This window comes from Rosa rugosa, chromosome 2, assembly GCF_958449725.1.
Source record: "Rosa rugosa chromosome 2, drRosRugo1.1, whole genome shotgun sequence".
Classification (NCBI taxonomy): Eukaryota; Viridiplantae; Streptophyta; class Magnoliopsida; order Rosales; family Rosaceae; genus Rosa; species Rosa rugosa.
Genome location: NC_084821.1, coordinates 4498480 through 4512349, shown reverse-complemented (window position 1 = coordinate 4512349; position 13870 = coordinate 4498480). Strand labels below are relative to the sequence as shown.

At 38.4% G+C, this 13870-nt stretch overlaps 1 protein-coding gene across 1 annotated transcript; it reads left to right on the top strand.

The window, feature by feature from the left end:
- The first annotated feature begins 827 nt into the window (after positions 1 to 827).
- On the top strand, positions 828 to 4424 carry LOC133730146 (protease Do-like 1, chloroplastic). The gene is made up of 8 exons (XM_062157796.1): positions 828 to 1295; positions 1390 to 1512; positions 2185 to 2356; positions 2904 to 2941; positions 3184 to 3382; positions 3487 to 3639; positions 3789 to 3923; positions 4146 to 4424. Exons 1-8 carry the CDS (start codon positions 892 to 894, stop codon positions 4221 to 4223), a joined length of 1302 nt encoding a protein of 433 aa, XP_062013780.1. The 5' UTR covers positions 828 to 891; the 3' UTR covers positions 4224 to 4424.
- Positions 4425 to 13870: the final 9446 nt, after the last annotated feature.

Genomic DNA, 13870 nt, shown 5'->3' with positions numbered 1-13870 from the left:
TTTTGATCGTTTTTCAGCTACCAAAGAGCCGATCCAAATTTTGTAATGTTGACACCAAGTAAGGAGCACCTGGCAGAAGGCATTGTTTGGCAAGCTGGGAAACGGCCGATGCTAGAGTCAAATATAAATGCTGGAAATTTTGACGGCGTACCAATGGAATTACAACCCTTGCGAAAAATTCTGTAACTGTGCGTCGTGAGTGGCTCATTTACAGAAGTCTTTGGAGTTGAAACTAATCAATGCTCAGAGACTGGATTTTTTTCGCAATTGGAAATTTCCACCGAGCATTCTAGAGCCATATGGGTTTGGAATCCCAACCGCCTTTATCTCAATATATAGGAGGTTTTACTTTTCGTTCTTTTGAGGGATATAAAATGGGAGTTCCGATCATGAGTTTTGTGAATATGCTGATCCTTCTGGAGTACTCCTAGGAGAGTCTAATCTAATCTAATGAATTGTTCGCTTTCGTAGGTCAGAAATTGTTCAGTTTTCACCCCATGTAATTTTCCTTTTTACTTCATTACATTATTTACCAAAGCGGATTAGCAGACTGATCGATTAGGATAACAAATTGATGACAAAGATTTCTGCTTTAGATTTTTATAACAAGCACGAAATTTCCTGAGAAGGATATAGCATTGTACATTAGTACATATCAGCTTAGTCATTTGGCTCGAGGGAAAAATTCCTTTCAAATAGTGGTTACAAGGACATAACGGTTAACTGTGAAAGAAACCCATTATTTCTTTGTAATTATTAAAAAAAAGGTATATATATCCAGCTACTTTCACTACAATCTAGAATCCACCATCAGCATTTTGTAATATGAATACTTGGATATAAATAACAAGAGGAATCAAAACTAGTCAATCCTTATTGGGCAGCTCAGCCATGGTTGCTTCTTCCCTGATCTCCACAAACTTCCTCTTCTCTTCTCCTCCTCGCTCCCCAATCCGAAAGCTCACCATTGTTTCCCTCCACAAAATCCCAACCCCGTCTTCTTCACATGTCAAACCCCACAAACGCTCTCTGCTTCCCTGCAGACCCTTGTGCCCTCCATGTCTCAACAAGCTTCTCCTCACCACCAAGAATCCATTCTCGTTTGCCTTCGACTCCTTGCTCATTCTCTGCACTTCTCTAGCTCTGTCCCTGTCCCTGCTCGTCGCCGACGTCGACTCGGCCTCTGCTTTTGTGGTCACGCCGCAGAGGAAGCTGCAGACGGATGAGCTGGCTACGGTGCGGCTGTTCCAGGAGAACACTCCCTCTGTGGTTTACATCACCAATCTCGCCGCCAGGTAATGGCTCTGATTTTGTTTCGATTCGGTTGACGATTCTGTGGTTTTCGTGGACTGGTTTTTGATGGGGTGAGTGTTTGTGGGGTTTGTTTAGGCAGGATGCGTTTACTTTGGACGTGTTTGAGGTGCCGCAGGGGTCTGGGTCGGGGTTTGTGTGGGATAAAGGTGGGAACATTGTCACCAATTACCACGTGATTCGCGGCGCTTCTGATCTCAGGTTCGTTGGATTCGAATTCTTGTTCCATTGGAATGCCTAGCTATATATAGTGTTCTGTTACTTCAGAATTTTGTTTATCTGATGATTTGTGTGCGTCTGGTTTAGCTAAGGATGAAATGTATGTATTGGTAAGTCATAAGTGGTAAAAAAGAGTGTTAAACATGTATGAGTTATCTAAGCTTTTGGCCTTCAATTTCGATAGGCTCGTCGCAATCTATAGCCTACAGGTTAGATACGATTGTAAATTGTAGGAATGTAATTCATTTAAAATTTAACATACACTTCATTTCAGTATAGTTATCGGGACTGGAGTGTACAAGATTTGTTTGTAAGACTTGGATACATGGTTAATTTGTTATTTCTTCTGCCATCTATGGAATCTCGTTAAAAGTGTGTGGTGCTTATGGAACTGTATGTTCTACTAATTGATTGGCTTCTCTATATTTGGTGGTTTCATCATCTCAAAATGATACTTTGTGTTATGCAACTCTTCTTAAAGGCTGTTGAGTGCAATTTTATGTTTCTCCTGTCATGTGTGGGACATCTTTCCTTTGCTAATTGAGCTAAATTTTCTATTTGGTGGAGATTTCATTTTGTATTCCTTTTCTTTTCTTTTGCGGTGAAATGGCACCTCTCATGGTTTGCATCTAAAGATATGCTAGTTGTTTCCAGGGTCACTCTTGCTGATCAGTCAACTTTCGATGCAAAAGTTGTTGGATTTGACCAAGACAAAGATGTTGCGGTTTTACATGTTGATGCACCCAAAGACAAACTTAGGCCTATACCAATTGGTGTCTCTGCAGACTTGCTAGTTGGCCAGAAAGTGTTTGCTATCGGCAATCCTGTAAGCTTAATATTACTTCATAATTGATTCGTCCTTGCATTGTTAGTATCACTTCTTAATACATTAGACATATCTTACATAATCAAACCTCTGATTTACTATGATCCTCTATTTGTTAAATCACTTAATGTGATGATGTATATTTTAGAACTGTATGTCACAAAATTGTCCAAGAATTACGTAACCAAACACCTTGTGATTTACTAAGATCCTCTATTATTAGATCACTTAATGGATTGATTCCTTATCTCTGGAGAATGGGTTGAAAGTTGAATGTATTATTTGTACCCATCCTTTCTGTTAAAAGCAAAGAAGACCATCCCTCTAGAATTGCTTTTGCCATAGCAGGGTTTTGCCTTCTACCAAACAAGAGGCTTTTATAACTACTAATACAGTTGGGTATGAAATGCTCTTGACTTTTAACAAGCCTTATAATGGCATGATCCTTCACTCACTAACTGGTTATGAAGCCTCTGATTACATCTTACTAGATGGTTGCACGGTTGCACTTAACTGAGGCGTTTATTTCCTTGTGTGTAACTTGCAGTTTGGGCTTGACCATACCCTTACTACTGGTGTTATCAGGTACAAAGTCCATTACCCCTTTCTCTTAGAAAGAAGTCCATTGTTCTATCTTTATTCAATTCTTTCACTCCTGACTCCTGAGTCATGCACGAAATAAGCTTCATATTTAGAAGGCAGCTATTAGCTAGTTTTTCTTAGATGGTTGCTTTGTATTGTTTTAGCTCTTGTAAATTTTTTTCTCCTGTGAACTTTTTGTCCACGGTATGTATTTGTCCAACATAGTTCCTTTCCTATAAGAATAGTGGACTACGCAGAGAAATCAGTTCTGCTGCAACTGGTCGTCCAATCCAAGATGTTATACAGACAGATGCTGCCATTAACCCCGGTAATAGTGGGGGGCCACTTCTAGACAGTGCAGGGAGCCTTATCGGGATAAATACCGCAATATATTCTCCATCGGGTGCATCATCCGGTGTTGGGTTTTCTATTCCAGTTGATACTGTTAGTAGACATTAATGAAGTTCCTTTCACTAATAATCCTTCAATTCTTTCATGCGAGACATATCTCTTCCGACTCCTTCTTTCTTCTTTTCAAAAATATTCAGGTAAATGGCATCGTTGACCAGTTGGTCAAATTCGGGAAGGTCACCAGACCTATTTTAGGAATTAAATTTGCACCCGATCAATCTGTTGAACAGTTGGGGGTCAGTGGAGTACTTGTCCTAGATGCACCGGCAAATGGTCCAGCTGGAAAAGCGGTACTTTTTGCCCCATCTTTTTTTCCTCAAGTTTCATGTACTACAGAAATTGATTTCCACTTTCAAGTTAACATGATTCTAGAATCGTGGTATGGAAATATGCTGTTGTGCTTCCACTGAAGTAAAGCTCATGAGCCTCCAATATGCAGGGATTGCTACCAACAAAGCGTGATTCCTATGGCAGACTCATATTGGGTGACATTATAACTTCTGTGAATGGAAAAAAAGTCACCAATGGCAGCGACCTGTATAGAATTCTTGACCAATGTCACGTGGGTGATAAGGTATAGTCTTCCATTTCATGACCATATTCCTATATTATTTCCAAATTAAAACTACCCCTGGAACCGTTTAGATCTATTAATTCTGGTACAATCACACATTTCTTCATAATATGGTGATGAGTTTTATTGAATTTCTAGTCTCTAATGGGGATTTTAGATGGGCAAAACTGAGGTGACAGCATGTTTTGTGCATCGTTCAATAATATACTGCTTTGAACTCAGGTGATTGTAGAGGTGTTGCGTGGTGATCAGAAAGAGAAAATCCCTGTTGTACTTGAACCGAAGGCTGACGAGTCGTGACTTACCAAATGGTTGGGCTCGTGTATCTAAAATGTAACACATATCAGATGAATTGCCATTTGTTCATATGTATACTAGCTTGATGATAAGGGTTCTCTGGTACATAATTTAACTGCTGTAATTACCCCTTATGCTTTATATGTAGTTCAATGCATATGATGTAGAAGAAGTACGTGCACAAAACAGTGCCCTTTTATGTCATTGACGAAGAATATGAAATGCACATTAAAAGGTCGGAATGATGGAATTGGATGGTTAATTGGCCTGTATGGCTAGCGACTCTGGAATTAGTTTTCAGAGAAACAAACAATAGCTTTCAAAACTAATCTGAATTTGCAGCATGCATGCCCTGGATTGTATCCCAGAAGCATTTGTATTATGGGTTTTTGTCCATTTACCCTATTTCTAGGGATTTTTTTTCCTGTTTACCCCATTAAGTTTTTTTAATTTCTCTTTACCCAAAACACTCTATGGAAGTCTTCCCTAATACCTCATTAAGTTTTTATTTTTTATTTTTTTAGTTTTTAGACTATTTTACCCTCATCCCTTTGTTACTTAGAGAGAAAGAGAGAGAGAAACCATAGAAGACTTCGCCGGAGCTCGGTTATCAGCCGCCGGATTTCGGTCACCCGATTCTGGCCAACTTTCGTCTGAATCTGGTCATCGGCCGCCACCGCGCACTGGACTTTTCTGAAAACCTCGTCGGAGATTCCCAAAGAGGTTGTCAGAATTTTCATAGGTCGCCGAAAAGGTTTATTACCCCCCAATGGACGTCTATTGTCCCTTATTGACTCCCAATAGACGTCTATTGGCTCCCAATATAACTTTCGATCGCTGGAATGAGAATTAATCTCCCTAAATTTAGACAACTAAACTTTGATTAAAAAAAAGAAGACAAGATTACATAATTCAAAACGTCTATTGCCTCCCCATAGAACTTTCAGTCGCCAGAATGGGAACTAATCTCTCTAAATTTAAACAAATAAAACTTTGATTAAAGAAAAAAAAATGAAGATATTATATCAATTCAAAACGTTTTTTGCCCCACAATAAACCTTTAACAGGCTTCTATTACCCTAATAGAACTTCTTCTTTTTTTTCATTTTTCTTTCATTTTGGGATTATGCTCCAATTTACCCCAAAAAGAGAAAAAAAAAATTGATTTGGGCACTTAGAGAAAAGTTATGGGCACCAAATCCTCGTTCTCCTCCGCCACCGGCATACCAGATCAACGTTCTCCTCCGACGCCGGCATACCAGATCAACGTTCTCCTCTGCCACCGGCCTGTGTCGAGCGCCGGAGGGCCTAGGTCGAGCACCAGAGGTCGAGCTCAGCGCCAAATCTCACCGGAGATGAGCTCTGGTTTAGTTTTCGTGATCGGCGAAGCCAAGCAACCAGCGACTTTTGTCTTCAGCACGAACTCGCAGCTGGTGATGGATGGAGCAAACTCCGAGCTCGCTGAACCGGAACTCCGACCTTTCAGTCGTCAGAATGAGAACTAATCTCCCCAAATTTAAACAAATAAAACTTTAATTAAAGAAAAAAAAACGAGATTACATTAATTCAAAACATCTATTGCCCCCCAATAGACCTTTGACATGCCTCTATTGCCGTAATAGGATTTTTTTTTTAATTTTTCTTTTATTCTGGGCTACTGCCCCAATTTACCCAAAAAAAAAAAGAATTTGATTTGGGCACCGAGAGAAAAGCTCTGGGCACCAAATCCTTGTTCTCCTCCGCCACCGGCATACCAGATCAACGTTACCGTCTGCCACCGGCTTGTGTCGAGCGCCGGAGAGCCTGGGTTGAGCTCAAGAGCCAAATCTCGCAGGAGATGAGCTCCGGTTTTAATTTTGTGATTGGCGAAGCCAAGCAACCTGCGACTTCTATCTTCAGCACGAACTCACCGCCGACGATAGATGGTGCGAACTCTGAGCTCGCTACATGAATCGAAACTCCGACCTAGCTGCACAGAGGTGAAGTAAAGGAACTCCTAGCTCGCTGCACGAACTCGCCACAGGCTATACATTTGATGGCGCCGGTTGCACGAACTAGCCACAGTCTTCTGGGCTGCACAAACTCGCCTTCGGCTGCATGAGCGCCGGCTTCTGGGCTGCACTTTCACAGCTGTGTGTGTGTGTGAGAGAGAAAGAGAGAGAGAGAGAGAAAGAGAGAGAAAGAGAGAGAGAGAGAGAGAGAGAGAGAGAGAGAGAGTCAGATTGGAAGGGAGAGAGGAGAGAGAGCTCGATGGCATATGGTGTAGTTTATTAATTTGATTGAGGATAAGATTGTCTTTTTAAGTTAAATTGGGTAGTTGGGAATAAAAATCTTGTTGAGATAAGTGGGATAATTTTATCTCATTTTGGTGCTTTGGATCAAGAACCCTTATATTATTGTGTGACTCGTAGTGTCACGCCCCTGATTTTTAACACAACTAAAAATCGATATACAATCCCATAATTATACAAGTGTGGTCGTTCAGCCATCAATACAAAATACCTGAAACTTTTTCCCTTTAACCCAAGTACATACTGATGCTCTGAACTCACTATGTCAATATTGATCCGCTCCACAGAGTCATATATTACATAAACTTACGAATTAAATTGTCAACAACAAAATAAAATGTAAATGCTCCTCAGAGCTTACTATACAACGGAAGTTCTTATAAACGGTAAAGTCACAAAAATGGCTTCCTATCGTAAAGCTGCAAGGACGCTACTTTAGCTTCAGCCACGATTATCCTGACCTGCAGGATTAACCCATACACCATTGAATAGTGCACCGGGTTGCCACACAACAAACCCGGTAAGCTTATGAAAGCTCGTATGAATAACTCAAAACTACCACAAATCAACTCATACCAAAACTAAGAAAAACAACTCACACCTTGATTCCTTAGACAGCAATTAAAGAAAGCAACTCATGCCTTATTTTCTTTCAATTCATGAAATAAGGAAAGCAACTCACACTTTGATTTCCATTTCAAATCATGAAATAAGGAAAGCAACTCACACCTTGATTTTCTATTCAAATCACGAAACAAGGAAAGCAACTCACACCTTAATTTCCTATAAATCGTATATAAGGAAGCAACTCACACCTTGTTCCTTAAAATACAAATTCATGAGTTCGATATAACCTCGCACCGTTACCCCATGAATTACACTGGCAGACAGACTAGAGCTCTAATTGAAATCATAACCACTCGTCCGGCCAAATACGTGATTACTTGATATACTGCCTAAGGTCACAATCTGACCTTAATTCCTCGAACTTCTCAGTAACTTGGAATAAAACATTAAAGGAGCCGCACAGGACTCAAATGTTACACAAATCTTAATGCTTTTCAAAACAATAGAAATTAACATTTCCACAATCATTTGTTTTCCGAAAAGACACAACACAAAACAATAAAAAGCACCATTCATGCATATTATTTTCATAAATCAAGGAAATACACCAACACATATATATCACGTAAATATATATATATATACATAGTCATCTGCTTACGAATGCCTACTAATACCAACTGTAGTTTGCAGTTAAATCAATAACTCTCAAAACGATATGGTAATTCCGTTCGTAAATGAACTTTGTGAGATTACTCACCTCGAAATTCCAGTTGCGTCTTCAATACAGAACAAATCAGTCAAATCACCAAAACAATCGTCCAAGAATACTTCGTCAAGTACCTAATCACAACGGTCTCAACTTAGAAACAATTTACAAACGATTTAAGTCCGAAACCCCTGTTTTGAACAAAAATCCCCAAAGTGGCGCCAATCGAGGCGAAACCACATCCGACACCACCCAATATCTCCGGAATACTTCTACGATCTATATGTTAAAATCACAAGTCGATCGAACGCTCAAATCCTTACGGATCGAATCATCGAACGGTCCGAAACCATAAAAATCACAACTTAATCATACGATCTCCAAAAATTGCATATTATATATCGAAACGCTCGTATAGATGAGTAGAAGATATATAAAACCAGAAACTATCCATTACATGGTCGGAAAGCCATCAGAACGCCACCACATGCGGTGGCGCACCGTTGCTGGCCAAAACTCAATATTTCACAAAACTCCCAACATCAAAGATCTTCTTCTCAGCATGCTTATCAACTTTCATAACTAGCATGAAGTCAGAATCGAAGTGAAAAGGGTCAAAAACTAGCTCGCAAGCCGTGAATCACTGTTCAATCCGAGTTGAGCCAATTTCCACGTAAATCAATCCAAACCAACACCAAGGATAGAAGGAGGAGGCTGCTGCGAGCTCAACACAGGAAGGATGAAGCTGTGGCGTTGCTGGAGCTGCGTTTTCCGACCGAGTTAGAAAACACCAAACTTCGCCGCTTTGCTGCGTCGTACACGGCGAATATCACCGCTAGAGGATGCCACAGAGACGACCGGACCAAGGAGGCGAGTCGATCTCGAAGGTTTCGCCGCCAGAGCTCACAGGAAAAGCCGGGTCTGATTTTCGGGTCCGGTTTGGGTCAGTCTCAAGGAAGAGAGAGAACAGAGCATCTAGTTTCCGAAAAAAGAAAAGTGAAAAAAATGAAAATAGTAAGTTTCCAAAAATGGAAACTCTTATTTATAGAACTTTCCCAAAACTTCCGCAAACCATAACTTTCTCATACAAACTCTGATTGATGCGTACCACATGTCCACGAACTCGTATCGATGTGCTCTACGACTTTTGTGAAGGAAGTTTTCTGAGAATCCCAACGTATAAAAAGTCAAATTTCACACGACCCCTAAAACTGTGAAATTCAAATAATTATACGTACGAAAATCATTCCACTTCACATACGACTTACAAATAAGCATAATAACAATTATTCGTACAACTGGTCCATTATTAATTACTAAAATTAAATAACGAAAATCCAGGTCATCACACGTAGTGAAAGGGGTGCGAACAACATGTAAATTGGAAGACAAGTTTGACCTTTGAAACAACCATTAGACCATCTCCAGCGCAGTGATTATTTACCCCTAGAATGCCCAACGATAATAAAAGACATATAAAATCACTCCAACCCATATATCTAATTTGACGTGGAAATAAGGGCTGTCAAATTTGACAGAGGCAAACTCACTTGTCTTTTTTTTTTATTATTGTTTCTCTCCTCCTCTCTCTTTGCTTCTCTATCATTCTTCCTACCAAGACCAAAACCTTCAGATTCCTACCCAGATCTCCTCTTACCATGAATAGCTCTTTCTCGCTATGAATAGACCAAAACCTCTATGTCCCCAACCTCACCACGAGTAGCTCCTTATTCTCAGCATGGATGAGTTCGATTTCGACTAGAATTCTAATAAAATCAAAAGAGAATAACCAATTACCAAAATTTCGAGTTTCAAGGAAATATCAATGGTCCCGGAAACGGAAATATCGAGGATATATCGATTTCGGTAAATAATCAAGAAAATGATGAAAATTTGAGGAAAAACATGGAAACTTTAAGTGAAACTTTAGAAGATTTTTGTTTGATCAATTATGTACTTTATTTCAGGAGAAAATGTTGAACAAAGATTATTAAATAATGAGTTAGAGTAATTTAAAGTGAATACTGATACAGTGAGTTACTGACAATTCTTGAAATATGATTTAATAATATTTATTATTATGAAACTTCTTGTCTTAATACTTCACCACTCCTCTGCATAAATAATGAGTTTACTAAAAATAATAATTAAGAATCAATATTCAGTATTAACATACTGTTTTACGGTGCGTTTGGATGAGAAAATTATAAAATCCGTAGGAATTTATAAATGATGGAATCTTTAACTCCATCAATCTAAAATTCCATTAATTGCAATTTCTATTGTTTGGTTGCATCTATTTAGGATTTGAAATGTGTAATAAATTAAGAAAGGTTAAAACAAATAAAAAGATAAAATAGAAAAAAATCTTGTTTTGGAAATAAAAATTGAATACTACAAAGGAATTCGTAAATGACACATATTTTGGTGGAAATTGAAGTGAGGAATTTAAATAACGAATTCCTTCGTTTTTTTCCACAGAGAAATTTAAAATTTCCAATCTGATAATGCCAAACGAGGGAATTGGCTTTTAGGAATTATGAAATCCTCACTTTCAATTAAATTCCATCATTTTTTCCCTCATCCAAACACACTCTTAGGGAAACGAGAAATTGAGAGAAAATCTCTTTGTGTTATCATTGATAATAGGGGCCTCTTTATATAGAGGATTACAATGCATAGAATCTGAATTATATAAGGAAATATAATCATACATTGAATGGATATCTCTAAGATATTCTCCAAGATTATCTCTAATTAAAACTCTATTACCACTTGGTCAAGTAGCGTAGAGTTTGGGCCAGACACAATTTAGATTTACTTAAACACTCCCCCTTGTGTCGCCCAAACGTGGTGCTCCTCTGGTTGCCTCATTAAAAACTTTGCCGAGTAGCAAAAACCCTGTGGGACAAAAATAACCTCGGTCGAAGGGGAAAAAGAGCACAACACACCCTTCCCGTTTCGAGACCATACGTGTAGACATCTCCCCATGATGTCTGCATCTCCCCCAGATGACTACGGTCATGGGAGATCAGATAACTTCCGTAAACGATGCTTCCAACACATTTCTCGAAAGTGGAATTTAGGCAATGACTTAGTGAGCAAGCCTGCCACACTGTCCTCAGATTGAATTTAGTTCAAATTGATTGACGCGCTTTAAATGAGCGCGCAAATTTAACCCTGTAAAATGTCATCGTTAGTATATGGTAAATAGGGATCGTTCTATCCGGGGATTGAGGGTACACTTGTAATTGTGAAACAAATAAAGAAAAGTATTATTTACAAAAATAAAATAAAGAATATAAATATATACAATTGTATAAACAAATAAAGAATTAAAATAATAAAGTATTATTTACAAAAATTAGGGGGTTTTAAGAATTATAGAATTGAAAATTAATAAAATAAAGAAAATGTAAAAACATATAAACAAGGGTGGAACGCAAGGAACAAAGATCAAAACCACATCCATAAGAATGAAATCCAATTACAATTCCTATAGTTGATTATCTAATGTCATGAGAAATAAGTTGACCATGTGAAACGTTAATAAGCAAACGATTTCCCATATTTTATTTTCCTTGAATAATTGATCTAAGTGAAAGCACCTAAATCAATCCTATTGAACATGCAATCATAGTCTAGAAAGCTAGCTAATCAAGAACACATTCAATGCATGAAGAACAAAGAAAGGATGTCAACCAAAGTGCACAACTTAGTATGAAAAAGTTCATCTATTTGCAATCCACCTTAATTGATTTCGACTTTTGTCCAAAGCCTTTACTACTTATGAAATAGGTTCACAAAACTATTAGGTGAATTGTTTACCTAAATCTAGCACCAATTACATGCATATATCCCAAGTTGGCCACCAAAGAACACATACATATAAAAGTTTTCTATAAACCAAAATCAATTAAGCAATCTCACATAAGCAACATAGAAATCAACACAAAGAAATTACAACTTTATCTCAAAACATATAAACGGGCTTTAAACTTTGCCCTTAACATTATTTGTTAACTAGAATTCATAGTTCTACAAATCCAAACAAAGAAAACCAAAAGAAATTACAAGGAAAAAGATAGAATTACACCATGAAGGGAGTGGATGATGAAGATCTTGAGACGTTGATCTTGAATCTTGAAAGCAAGACTTCACTATCACGGCACAAGGTGGATGATGACGGCTAGGAGGCTTCATGGCTTCTTCTTCTCTTCTTCTCTTTGCTTGAAAATGCAGAAACTTAAAAACTAGAGAATGGAAAAGAAATATGGAGAGGAAATGGAGAGACAAAGAAAATGAAATGGATGAAGGAATGTGTGTTAGGGATTCAGGAATTGGTGTTTTTGAGAGTGAGAGGAGAATGTGTTTATATAGGGAAGAGAAAGGAGAGTGAAATTGGAAAAGATTGAGTAAATTAGGGTAAATAATGATGGAGAAAACATGATGATGGAAATATGGAGTAAATTAGGGTGAGAAATGATGGAGAAAACATGATGATTACACCCTAAAACATGGAATTAGGTTTTTGGGTGATGATGATGGTGGATTTTCTGCTCATTTCTTACTTCAATTTTATCTCCACCGAAAGTTTAGATTCTGCCCGTGACTTCTTCATAACAAATATTCCCCCATGAATGTAGATTACCCTGGTAAAATTTCAGATCTTTTAGAAAGGTATTTTGGCCGGAAATGCTTCCAGAATGCGTTCAGGTCCGACTTTCAGTTTTCGTCCTTTAGTCAAAACTTTGGACCGATCTTTTGAAGGCCTTCCACTTCTATCTGGATCTTGCACTCTTCATATGAAATGTTCCTTTGGGTGTCTAGAATGGATCTGGAAAGTTTCAGCTCATTTGAAGTTCATTTGGTCAGGCGGCCGCTCCTTCTTCCTTGCTTGGCTTGGTTTCTCCTAGCCGGAGTAGGAAAATGTGTAAAATTGACATTTTAGTACATTTCCATTTTTCTCCACCATTTATAGGTAAGTGTGGACCTAATGCTCATTTCACCATCATTTACTCCAATGTACCTAAAAAAATAGAAATTGAGTTAAAAATCGATTCGTTAAGGAATTAACTAAGCAAAATGTGAGGAATTAACTATTAAAATACCACATTAAAATGTTTCTATCATTGATCTTGAGGAGAGTCTGTTGTTGCTGATTATGCTTGTTGTTGTCGCTTTTGATTTAGCCTTGCTTTATTTATTCAAAACAAACAGCATTATCCTAAATGCTCGTAGGCTCATCTGTGGTAGACTTCAAACCACAATTGTTCGAACATGTGTAATTATGAATCCAATCCATATACATTCACAAACCACTTCGTGAAGAGCAAGAATCTCTGCATTGTTCGAAGATATAGCGAGTAGGGACTATTTTGTAGACCTCCAAGATATCACGGTCTTTACCCATGGTGAACACTTAACCAGTTTGGGAATGACCTTTGTATGGGTCAAAGAGATACCCAACATCAGCAAAACCTTCCAAAACACTTATGTCATTTTGAGGTGGGGATAGAGAACGCAGGCCAGCGTTGGCAACGTTTTTGGTGTATGATGGGTCCGAATACATCATCTCTTTATAGGGATAGAACAAGCCTATATCAATTGTACATCTCAAGTATCGAAAGATGTTATTCACACCAATCAAATAGCGTCGCGTTGGCGCATAGCTATACCTTAGCTAACAAGTTCACTGCAAATGAGATGTCCGGTCTTGTACATTGAACTAAGTACAATAATGCGCCTATTGTACTTAACTAGGACATTTTTGCCCCTAGCGCATCTTCGTCATCATCATTTGAACGAAGAGGATCCTTTTTAGGATCAAGACTACGGACGATCATTGGGGTGCTTGAAGGCTTGACCTTGTCAAAATGTCTAAGCATTTATAAACACGATGCTCAAGTTCCAAACCGAGACATAATCGTATTCTCCCAAAATCCTTCATCTCAAACTCGGATTTCAAGTGTTCAGCGGTTTCCCTTAACTCTTTAAGGGCTTCCAATGAAGATCATGTCCAACATGAACCGCGATAGAATCCGAAACTTATTATGGAAACGCGTGGGCATATCCCTTCCCAA